At 35.5% G+C, this 12,147-nt stretch overlaps 1 protein-coding gene across 1 annotated transcript in view; it reads right to left on the bottom strand.

Annotated features, from left to right (window-relative positions):
• The window catches only part of LOC142350031 (uncharacterized), a 131,881-nt gene that overhangs the window by 93,607 nt on the left and 26,127 nt on the right, over nt 1-12,147 (bottom strand). The window contains exons 6-8 of the mRNA XM_075401972.1: nt 817-982; nt 504-556; nt 5-124 (exon numbers count right to left, since the gene is read on the bottom strand). Coding sequence (XP_075258087.1) covers nt 5-124; nt 504-556; nt 817-982 — 339 coding nt within the window. The remainder of the gene's footprint in view (nt 1-4; nt 125-503; nt 557-816; nt 983-12,147) is intronic.

Below are 12,147 nucleotides of genomic sequence, written 5' to 3'. Positions count from 1 at the left end.
CTTCATGGCCAGAGGTCTCTGCCTCGGCTGGGACATTACTGGGAGTAGCGTCCATGTAGACACTATCAGTGCATGTACTCATGCTTTCATCCTCGCAGCCACCTTCAATCGCAGTAACCATTCGCTGAAATAAACTCACAGATAAAACGTGTACACGTCATTTCCAGTATTTTGTGGTTATCAGTTCCGACCAGCTTCGACAATTCATCCGGACAGCACTGAGCACTTTATCAGTTTAACATCTAGTTTAGTATTCTGGGCTAAATTTAACAACTGAGTCAAATTAAGCGCACATGAAAAATTCGGGAAGCAAATAATTACTGAGAAGAACAAAGGATCTATGTTTCCAACACACTGCCTTTTCTCCCAAGAATTTAACACTAACTGCGGGGCGTTAAATGTTATGTCCTCTAAGCTATAAACCGAAACCAAAATTTAAAGCGCTCTGCGTATTTTCTGGTAGTCAGGACAGCAAGAAATTGACACCAAACAAGATATCTCACCTCATTGAAGAACTCCTCCATTGATGTTTCATTGCAGAATGACAAACCTCGCACTAAAACAGATCAATTCCCAACATATCCTAGCGATTCCAATTTTCAAATTTGTAGAACTACATGAGAAAATGTACCCATGCGCCACAAAATTCAGCTGAGTAACACTCCTGCTTGTCACAGTTTTTTCGATGGCGCCAAAATCAAAACTCGTTCCATGTGTTCATTTTGAAGCTTATTTTCAAATCAATCTTTAAAACCATAGTATTTGTTGATACTGTAGACACAACTTCAAGACACAAAATTAGAAATTGTAACTAACCTGAGGAGTTCCTGGCTGCACCAGAAGCAATTATCTGTTGTTTTGTCAGCTGCTCTTCGCTATCCGTTGTTACTGGCACCTTCCACTCTGCCTCTATGCCTTTAACCTGCTGCTCAATGTCATCTGCCACACGGCGGAACAACTGCTTATCTTGCTTCAGCACATTCTACAAATAGAAAACCAACATTTGCTTCTAGGTCCCAATCGTAACTCAGGCTCAAGTTACAAATAGCTCAAGTTTGTTGAAGTAGTAAAATTTTTTGAGAGAATACGCTTTTTGATTTCACACAAAAAATCAGGCACGATATAAATTTCGTCATCGGAACTTATCAGACTGTGCATAGCACAGAATGCTCCAGCATACGTCTCAAGTCTGTCAAAAAATTTTCGATCTGAATATGATTCGCAAATCTCAAAATGAAGGAACTTTTTCAAAATATGAGAACTGAAAAAACATCACACCCCTCATTTTGATAAAATATTTGATAAAACAGGCAATACACAACATGCGTTATCAATTATTGTGCAACATAACGCAGTTCCTCAGACAATTAAGCTTAATAGACCAATCAGCCGCAAAGAAAATTTATTTTCAACAACAATTTGCAGAAAACCGGAAGCGATGAATTTACAAATCTAGAAGTAGCAAGGTAAACAATGACTGATTCTACTCTTATTGAAAATATCCCAACTCTTTACACCCCGAGATGACCCAGGAAACAGTTATATTTTTCAACAAAATGTTACCGAATATCAAGTCAGCCAAAATTTGCGTTGTTGATTATGTCGAGTTTGGTCTTTTTGCTCAGAACTGTTAAAAACTAATTTTAATTCATTTGTCCTATATTCGTACAATCTCAGATTTTGAAAAATTTAAAATGTATTTGAATATTTACATGACGAATAAGAAAAAGCACGAAATTAATTCTTTTATCATACTGAAATACTGATATTTTAATTTAAATTATTTGCCTCACTCGGGTGTACTCTGAAAATTTACGACGCAATCAATGAGTCAATGGAAAAACGGCGTCTCAAACTCAACCCACCATTAGAGGATTGTGGAGATGACCAAGATCACAATCTTTGCTATTTCTCAAATTACGTTTCTATTCTGGTTACAAATTCTCCCAATCGTGATCAATTTGGCTAATCATACCTGTATACAATCCTTAAACTGGGAATTGGTTTTGGCAATATTTACATAAAAACAATGAACCGGTTTGATTAATTGAAGCGAATATATATATATATATATTATATATATATATATATATATATATATATATATATATATATATACCCGGCAGATTGCTGGAATGGCTGCAAAACAGACGTGCGTACCGTACAATATAGATGGAAACAAATATATAAGTTGAAAAAGCTATTAACGCCGCTCAAGAAACTAAGTGAAAAACATAGGCGTTAGATTGCTGGAAAATAGCCGCCGTTGACGCGCATCGGGATTGAAACATAAAAAGAGAAAGAGATAAATTGACCAAATTTTCTCACGTTTTTTTTCAGTGTCAAAAAGTGTGACCGGGCTTTATATGTTTATCCCGTCTCTTTTGATTTTGATCTTCTGACTTTGACAGTAATTTGGACGACGTTAGTGAGACGAAGACGTCATTCGAAAAATTTGACTTGAGCTTTACTGTGTGAACAAATGGAAAACAAAAAAGAGCGTCAAACGACGTAACAAAAATCATCCGGTGGAACACCGGAAACGAATCGAAGAGTTGCGCAATCAAAACTTTCAATTAATCCTGCCTATTTCAGAAAAATAAAAAGGAATACAAACATTGCAATATATAGTTAGAAACAACTAATTTTTAGTTAGGAATGTGGGTCAGTGGGGGGCTTGTGAGGTGAAGTGGGGTTGGGAATAAGTAATAGTTTTGCTAGAGCATATTACATTATCAGTGCCTAGCAAACCCAACTTATAGCACTAAAGTATATCTAATTTTATGCAAAGGACAAAAGTTGATAAATGTTTGGATTTACACCCTCAGGTGTTTCTTTCCTTTTTACATTTAGGCAGCTCAAATAAGAAACATAAGAAATCAAGCGGATCTGCATACAGCAAGCTACTTTTTACAAATAGCTCAAGTTTGTTGAAGTAGTTTGTTGAAGAAGTTTGTTGAAATTTTTTGAGACAATACGCTTTTTGATTTCATCACACAAAAAATCAGGCACGATATAAATTTATAAATTTCATCATCGGAACTTATCAGACTGTGCATAGCACAGAATGCTCCAGCATACATCTCAAGTCTGTCAAAAAATTTTCGATCTGAACATGATCTGCAAATCTCAAAATGAAGGAACTTTTTCAAAATATGAGAACTGAAAAACATCACACCCCTCATTTTGATAAAATATTTGATAAAACAGGCAATACACAACATGCGTTGTCAATTATTGTGCAACATAACGCAGTTCCTCAGACAATTAAGCTTAATAGACCAATCAGCCGCAAAGAAAATTTATTTTCAACAATTTGCAGAAAACCGGAAGCGATGAATTTACAAATCTAGAAGTAGCAAGGTAAACAATGACTGATTTTACTCTTATTGAAAATATCCCAACTCTTTAAATCTCGAGATGACCCAGGAAACAGTTATATTTTTCAACAAAATGTTACCGAATATCAAGTCAGGCCAAAATTTGCGTTTTTGATTATGTCGAGTTTGGTCTTTTTGCTCAGAACTGTTAAAAACTATTTCTAATTAATTTGTCCTATATTCGTACAATCTCAGATTTTGAAAAATTTAAAATGTATTTGAATATTGACATGACGAATAAGAAAAAGCACTAAATGAATTCTTTTTACATTAATCATACTGAAATACTGATATTTTAATTTAAATTATTTGCCTCACTCGGATGTACTCTGAAAATTTAGGACGCAATCAATGAGTCAATGGAAAAACGGCGTCTCAAACTCAACCCACCATTAGAGGGTTGTGGAGATGACGAAAATCACAATCTTTGTTATTTCTCAAATTACGTTTCTATTCTGGTTACAAATTCCCCCAATCGTGATCAATTTGGCTAATCATACCTGTATACAATACTTAAATAACTGGGAATTGGTTTAGGCAATATTTACCTAAAAACAATGAACCAGTTTTGATTAATTGAAGTGAATATATATATATATATATATATATATATATATATATATATACCCGGCAGATTGCTGGAATGGCTGCAAAACAGACGTGCGTACCGTACAATATAGATGGAAACAAAGATATAAGTTGAAAAAGCTATTAACGCCGCTCCAGAAACTATGTGATAAACATTAAAAAAACATAGCCGGTAGATTGCTTGAAAATAGCCGCTGTTGACGCGCATCGGGATTGAAACATAAAAAGAGAAAGAGATAAATTGACCAAATTTTCTCACGTTTTTTTTCAGTGTCAAAAAGTGTGACCGGGCTTTATATGTTTATCCCGTCTCTTTTGATTTTGATCTTCTGACTTTGACAGTAATCGCCAAATTGCGTAATGGAATGCGTGAAATAATTTAAATCCATTCAGTTTAAACAAAGAGTGAAGTAATTCAGAAGTCAAACGTGAAAATCGTGACTTATAAAAAACGAAAAACGTGATCAAAAATAACAGCGAATTTAAACGAGATAATAGCCGTTGAGAGGCTAAGGTCGGCTAAGAAAATATTAAACAAAAGTTACTTATCGAGTCAGGCAATTCACGTATAATCAAAATATAAACACCCAAATGACCTAAAAATGTGACTAAAGAGTGAGAACTGTTTTCAAGCGCGCGAACGACGTTAGTGAGACGAAGACGTCCTTGAAAAAATTTGACTTTTGAGCTTTACTCTGTGAACAAATGGAAAACAAAAAAGAGCGTCAAACGACGTAGCAAAAAACATCCGGTAGAACACCGGAAACGAATCGAAGAGTTGCGCAATAAAAACTTTCAATTAATCCTGCCTATTTCAGAAAAATAAAAAGGAATACAAACATTGCAATATATAGTTGGAAACAACTAATTTTTAGTTAGGAATGTGGGTCAGTGGGGGGCTTGTGAGGTGAAGTGGGGTTGGGAATAAGTATTAGTTTTGCAGGAGCATATTACATTATCAGTGCCTAGCAAACCCAACTTATAGCACTAAAGTATATCTAATTTTATGCGAAGGACAAAAGTTGATAAATGTTTGGATTTACACCCTTAAGTGTTTCTTTATTTTTGTACATTTAGGCAGCTCAAATAAGAAACATAAGAAATCATGCGGATCTGCATACAGCAAGCTACTTTTTACAAATAGCTCAAGTTTGTTGAAGTAGTAAAATTTTTTGAGAATACGCTTTTTTATTTCATCACACAAAATAAAAAACGGCAAAAAGTCTGCGAGCAGTATTGCAACCTTTTGAAAACTTCACTCGTGAGATTGACACACCCTAGGTGAAACTAAAAAAACATTAGTCTCAAACCGGATAAAATCTTTTAATACGAAAACCACTAACGTCGGTCGAATTATGAGATCTTTCAAATTTGAAGATAAAGCTTATAAACTGTCGAACAAAAAAACAAACCGGCTAACGTCGAACGATTTGCTCTCCAACGACTGGTGACGAAGCAAAAAATTTAGAAAGGGTCATAGGCTACAGAAATTTTCATGGTGTAAAAACTTCTCGACTGGGGAGAGGTTGAAATTCGCAACCTCTCCCCAGTCATCCATCGAAATCGGTTTAATTTTAGCAACAAACAATTTATGAATGCGATAAAATCAAATCACTCAAGAAAATCAAAAAGACAAGCGTGAAAAACTCACTCAAGGAAGTGACATCGAAAAAAGTTCTAGAAAATGTCAAGCATAAAAAGACACGTTTACAATCATTGCGAATTGCTCTCAAATCTCAAACTCTCGAGCAGTTGCCTTCTTCGGTAGCTAGTAGCTCCGGCTCGGAGGCTAGCTTAAGCTTAGCTGCGCCGAGAGAGGGGAAGGGAGGGGCCGAATAGATACAAAGCAAAATCCAAAAATAGCCTGCCAATTTGATTGAAATGGAAGCATTTCACAGCTCAAATGATCTGTACATAAAATGATTAGTAAAAAATGAATAAGATCTTGGAAATATTTTCTGATTGAAATATTTGTTTGTCTTCAAAAAGTTTTCAAAGAGTTTTCGCACCGATTCTGTAAAATGAGTTGTTTTCTTGATTTTCGGCTGGATTCTAGCATGTTTCCTACTGGCGGATTATAGCATATTTTTTTACGGGTGGATTCCAGCATGCCTGAATCGAATACGAACAAATAATAATTTTAATGCTAGTTCATCAGTTCAAAAACTTTCGTTTTCTAACCGAAAATTTTTGAATTGATGAACACTGGTGAATTAATATTCTAAAATTCCCACACTGGTGAATTTTAACGTTTCTACTGAAGCAAGCTTCTAATTATCTAATTAGCACAGAAGTTTCCGTCGCAAACTAAATCTTTTCACGAACTAAATATGAAAATCGCGACTTAACACTATGTGAAAAGACGAAACGCAAAAAATAGGTAAAAACGAAAATAGACGAAAATCAATTTGAATGAGCGTGTATTTGTGTTAAATTGTTCAAAACTGACAATCATATCCAATCGTTCATTCACTGTCATGCAGGCAAATGTAAAACTAGATTCTCAAGCCCATCAATGTGCAAGCTTTATTACTTGATTCATTCATAGTTACAGACTAAAATGGGCCGAAGTCGCACGTTAGAACTCAATGCCAAATTTGAAAATGTTAGCAGTGAAAAATTTTCTAAAAGGCGTCAAAAATAAACCCTCATAAAACTGCCCTACACCATAAGCTAGACCTATTCGATCACAAGTTGGAATTTTTTCCCCGGTCGATGAAAACGAGTTTTCAAATTAGCTCATTATATTGCAACTCCTGTTTCAGAGTAACTTCTAATTCAATAGCTTTCTGTCGGAGATATCAATAAATAATGAACGAGCATGCCATTTGGTTAAACAAATACATCATCGCTGTAGTTCAAATCAAAATAACCTTTGTCCTTGTTGGAATAACAATTTTTTGGTCCCAAGCATGAATTTATTTGCATTCTCGAGGTAAAATATTAACGGTGTTACCCACAACTAAACCTCAGAACAAAAAATAAATGGAAACATAGAATTAAGCTGCTTCAGGAATTGATCTGGTTACATTTAGACTCACAATTTAATGAAAAACTATAACATAGCTGGCTGATTGCCAGAAAATAGCAGCAATAGCTTCGTAGATCTGCAGTCTCAAACAGTTGAAAAGACAGACCAAAGAAGTTACTCTCTTCATTAACGGATAAGATTTTATATTTTGATTAAGAATCTGTATAATTGCTGACTCTATTAGCTGCTCTCAAATAACCTTCATTTAGAGTGACACAAACTCTATTGACTTTATCTCTTTGAATAAATAAAGAAAAGTCAATTTCAAAGTGAGGAAGTCATTTTTGAGAGTGAGGTAACTCAAGTGTGACCAAAATTTAATCACGCGAATGAACAAAAAATTCGCTCCCCTGAGAGAGAAAAATGAGGCCACCCACGCATTCCAGTTAAAATTGCATGAACGAATGAACAAAAAAGTGGTTGTGACTTCATATGGTTGTAACAAAAATCTTGACGACGATATAACAAACAAAAGCAGGACAAGTCCTGACGTACAATTCAAAGAATTTTCACTAAATAAAATTTTCACAATTTTGAAAAGAATTTTATCAAAAAATTTAAAAAACCGAAAATCAATGTCAAAATGCAGCATTTTAAAAAAACCACTAGCGAGAAATGAAAATTTAGTTCAAACAAATAATTAGGCCTCGAAGGAACTACGAATGGATTGAGAGAACCATTTAGAAAAAATCCGATCCAAAAAAAACAGTAAAAATCAAGATCAAAATGCTGTATGTGAACAAAAACCACTAGCGAAAAAGCGAAATTTTGTTCATACACCCTTTTCTTACACTACTTTAATAATAGAGTTAAAAAATTTCACGCCACAAAACCACTCGCTTTTTCGCTCCATTTCCTGTTTCGGCGTGACCCAAATCACTGCTCCATATTGACTTCAGAAATTCTTCAAAACGTGTGAACAGATGAAAAAAAAGAACAGCGCACCAAAACAATTCAAATTCTTTGAATTGTAAAAAAAACAAGCGAAGGCCAATAATAGCATCAGCTATCGCTTCGCGGTATTAATAACTTAAGAAAAACAAAGCCGAAAGATTGCCGGAATAGGTGCGAAAGAATAGCCCTGCGTGCCGTATAATAGAGATAGAAACAGACAGATCTAAATTGAAAATCGACGCCGCTCAAAAAACTAGGTAAACATTCAGCAAAAAATTAATAAAGCTTGTTAAAATGTTAAAACTCATCCCACAGAAGCATCTTATTAGGCACCTTTACTGCACGTATGTGTACCTTTGACCTTAAACAAATTCAAATTAAACCTAAGTTTTAAAGCGCAAAAGTCATTTTATTGAGTGAGGTAAGTCACTTGTGATCAAAATCTAATCACGCAAAGAACTTTTGCTAAAGAGAGAGAAATTATGTCGCGCGCACAAACGCCGTTATTGAGAGGAAGAAGTCATTCAGAAAATTTGACTTTCAGCGTTGCTGTGTGAACAAAAAAAACGAAAAAGAGCGTCAGACGACGAAACAAAAAAAAACAAGAGCACCGCAATATAGCTCCACTCAGCTTACAGCTGCGCAGCTATAAAAACAACTCTAGATGTCGATGATCCAGATCGCATTCCTGCTGGTTAGCACCAAAACAGAATTGTCAACTTTTCCCAAAAATAGAGTAACGACAATGGTTCTTACCATATAGTTGCTAAACAGCTAAAATAGTTCCCAAAACTCTAAGAATCTCATTTATTTGAACCCATAACATATAAACATAACCGACTAACGTCGGGCAAATTGCTCTCAAACGACCGGCGAGCGGTTGGCTTTGTCAGTAGCTAGGCACGGTTTAGTGAGGCTAACTTTAGCTTAATTGAAGGGGCGTAAGTGAGCAGCGGGGAGGGGGTGCACCGGGAGGCTGATGGGGTGGCAACAGTCGGAGCGGGGCAGTAGGGGGTTAATCTCTAAGAACTGCCCTTTGCACCATAAATCTAAGTCTCCAAAACAGTTTCTGTGAATCGCATACTTGAAGACTAGTGAGTTGAAAGGCTCTAAGAGCACTTAATGCCCGCTGGGCGCTACCTGTTTATCCCGTTTTTGAGGACGAAAAGTCAAACGCGCCAGGCGAAAAATTGCTCAAGCAAATCATCGCATTAAAAAAAGACCGACAGGACTAATATCATTGCTACAAACTTCGTTTGAGGGCAATTAAACAATCTATATAAAGAAAGTATTATTACAAAAGGTTAAAAATGTTAAGAGACTGACAATGGTAAAAACATTCAGATCGATTAATTAGTTGCAGATCCATAGAGCTATTAGCACATCGTGCAAAGACAAAGAAAAAAACGCAAATCAATGATCCAAAAGTTCTACGCAAATTAAAACAAAATCAAAAAAGACTGGAGCAGTTAGTAGCTTAACTTCAAAAAATGTTTCCAAAGAGCGCCGGAAAGGATCATTTTCACTGAAACCGTAAAAGAGAATATCAAACAGGACATATCACAAAAACACAATTATGATTTCTAATGACGTCAAAAAATCTTCGATATTAGTGTTCCATTTTCCTCTGCGGTTTGATTAGATTATTAGGTAAATATGGTGAAACCAGTCTCAGAATTGGAGAACAAAAAGCTTGATTCTAATAACATAGCCGGCAGATTGCCGGAATAACTGCGAAAGAATAGACCTGCATGCCATATAATAGAGATAGAAACAGATACATATCTAAATTGAAAAAAAAATCGACGCCACGCAAAAAACTAGGCTAAAAACATTCAGCGATATATTAATAAAGCTTGTTAAAATTCATTCCACAGAAGCCTTTTATTAGGGACCTTTACTGCACATATGAGTTCCTTTGTCCTTAAACAAATTCAAATTAAACTTAAGTTTTAAAGTGCAGAAGTCATGTTTATTGAGTGAGGTAAGTCACGTATGATCAGAATCTAATCACGCAAATACCCTAAAGACTTTAGCTAAAGCGAGTGAGAAATGACGTCACGCGCGCAAATGCCGTTAGTGAGAGGAAGAAGTCATTCAAAAAATTGGACTTTTTCAGCTTTGCTGTATGAACAAATGTAAAACGAAAAAAGAGCGTCAGACGACGAATCAAAAAAACCAAGAGCACCGCAATATAGCTACGCTCAGCTTACAGCTTCGCAGCTATAAAAAATTAACGGTACACTCTAAGGAACTTAGCTAATTTAAAAGAAAAAGTGTTTTGATTTCTACCTCTTTTTAGCCTTGAACGTATTCATTCAATATTGCTGGAAGCATTCGAGGATTCACTCAGTTGAAATAGTGAGTGAGAAATCAGAAATCAAACAAGAAAGTTGTAACTTATATCAAACAAAAAACGTGATCAAAAAGGTAAAACAAATTAAAAGGAGAGCACCTAAAACATACCCGGCAGATTGCCGGAAAATAGCCGCCGTTGATTCATATAAGCATGATTGGGATTGGAAGATTAGATATTGAAAAAAAAAGATTTTTGTACAAAAACATTTTTTAAGTCCGATTTATTTTGATGGCATTTCGTAGTTGAATATACTTCTGCTTTTTAGAGAGAGGCTACAGGGGCTACTATCAATACCAATCAGCATTAGAGAGAGGTAGCTAATACTTATAGGAACGACGTTCAAATAGCGGGCATCTAAAATTGGGCTTTATGGATTTATCCCGTTTCCATTTCTGACTTCAATTTTTATACTGACTCTGTTCATTTTAAATTGCTTTGCTGAGCAACTGATGATCAAAATCACTTTTAGCAGAATGAGAGAAGAGAGAAACTAGCCTAGAGAAGTCAAAAAGATTTCACGCAAAATGTTGAAAAAGCGGCAAAATGAGGTAAAGCGAAACATTTTTTTGTTCGACGAAGTAAGAAAAAAATAGGAGCGGTATAATAGCCGGCTGAGAAGATGAGGGCGGCTATTAATAATATACCCTTCGAGAGCTAGATGAGATAAAAATTGAGAAATCAGTCTCTGTATTGAAGAATAATAAGCTTGATAAAAATCCAATTAGCAATATACTCTACTGAACTTTGATCACTTATGCAATAAGTCTCTAAAAAACTTAAGTCTTAGTGCTCAGGAACAGTGAGAAGTCGCAATCAAACGTGAAAGTCGTGACTTTGTCAAACGAAAAACGTTTTCAGCAAAACGAACTAAACGGAAAGTCAACTGTGACTAAATAGATTGAAAAAATGCAGTCAGAAAATTGCACGAGTGAATGAACGAAAAAAAACACTTGCAACAGTCACTAAAAATTGACAAACAATAAAAGGAAGCCAATCCAATAGTATCGCGACTCAGCTATAGCTTTTGCTGCTATTAAAAGGATAACCGCTATTATTCACGCCAATTGACAAAGACAGCCAAAATTGGATAACAAACACTTCGCTCTCACACAATTAATTCAGTCAGAAAGACGTTCACTCAACGGTGCGCATGGACAAAAATATTCTCTCCCTTAACAACAATTTTCGCATTCGCTTAACAGTATTTTGATCACAGAAGTACTCCACTATCGCCCTGAAGTCGAGGCGGCAGTTAAACAAAACGGATTTCCAGCGAGCAGAAACTGGCATAAACTAAGACTCCTCTAGAAGTTACAAAACATAGCTAACAAGAAAATAGTTCCGGTTAGCTTACATTTACAAACATTGCCGACTAATTTCTGGAAAATAGACACCATTGACGTCCATCAGGATCGAAACAGAAACAAAGTAAAAATAGACAAAAATTTGTTTTAAGTGTCAAAAAGTATTCTAGTTTGGTATGTAGTTTCGGTTGGACTCTAGTACTATACTTAATTCAGCTTCTATAACGAAGTCTATTGACCGTATTCACTACATTGCGCGTAATTCAATTTCGCTCTCCTATGAGTCTTGACATAACGAAAGCCGTCACGTAAAAAATGCAGTCGGAAAATTGCACGAGTGAATGAACAAAAAGACTTGTGAGCGTCACGTCACTGGATTAAAACTGATCAAAGAAAAAAGCGAACGCCAATCAAACAGTAGCTCCACTCAGCTACTATTTGAGCAACATTTCGCAGCTATTAAAAGGACAACGCCAGTTAACAAAAACAGCCAAAACTGGAAAACTGCTGTCAAAAACAATTCGGTCAAAAAGACTTCACTCAGCGTTGGGTATGGACAAAAACTTCTCTAGTTTAACAATTTGATCACTA

This window comes from Convolutriloba macropyga, chromosome 1 (genome assembly GCF_964194025.1).
Source record: "Convolutriloba macropyga chromosome 1, txConMacr16.3, whole genome shotgun sequence".
Lineage (NCBI taxonomy): Eukaryota > Metazoa > Xenacoelomorpha > Acoela > Convolutidae > Convolutriloba > Convolutriloba macropyga.
The sequence above is the reverse complement of the archived record's forward strand: the minus strand, read 5'-3'. Positions and strand labels throughout refer to the sequence as shown.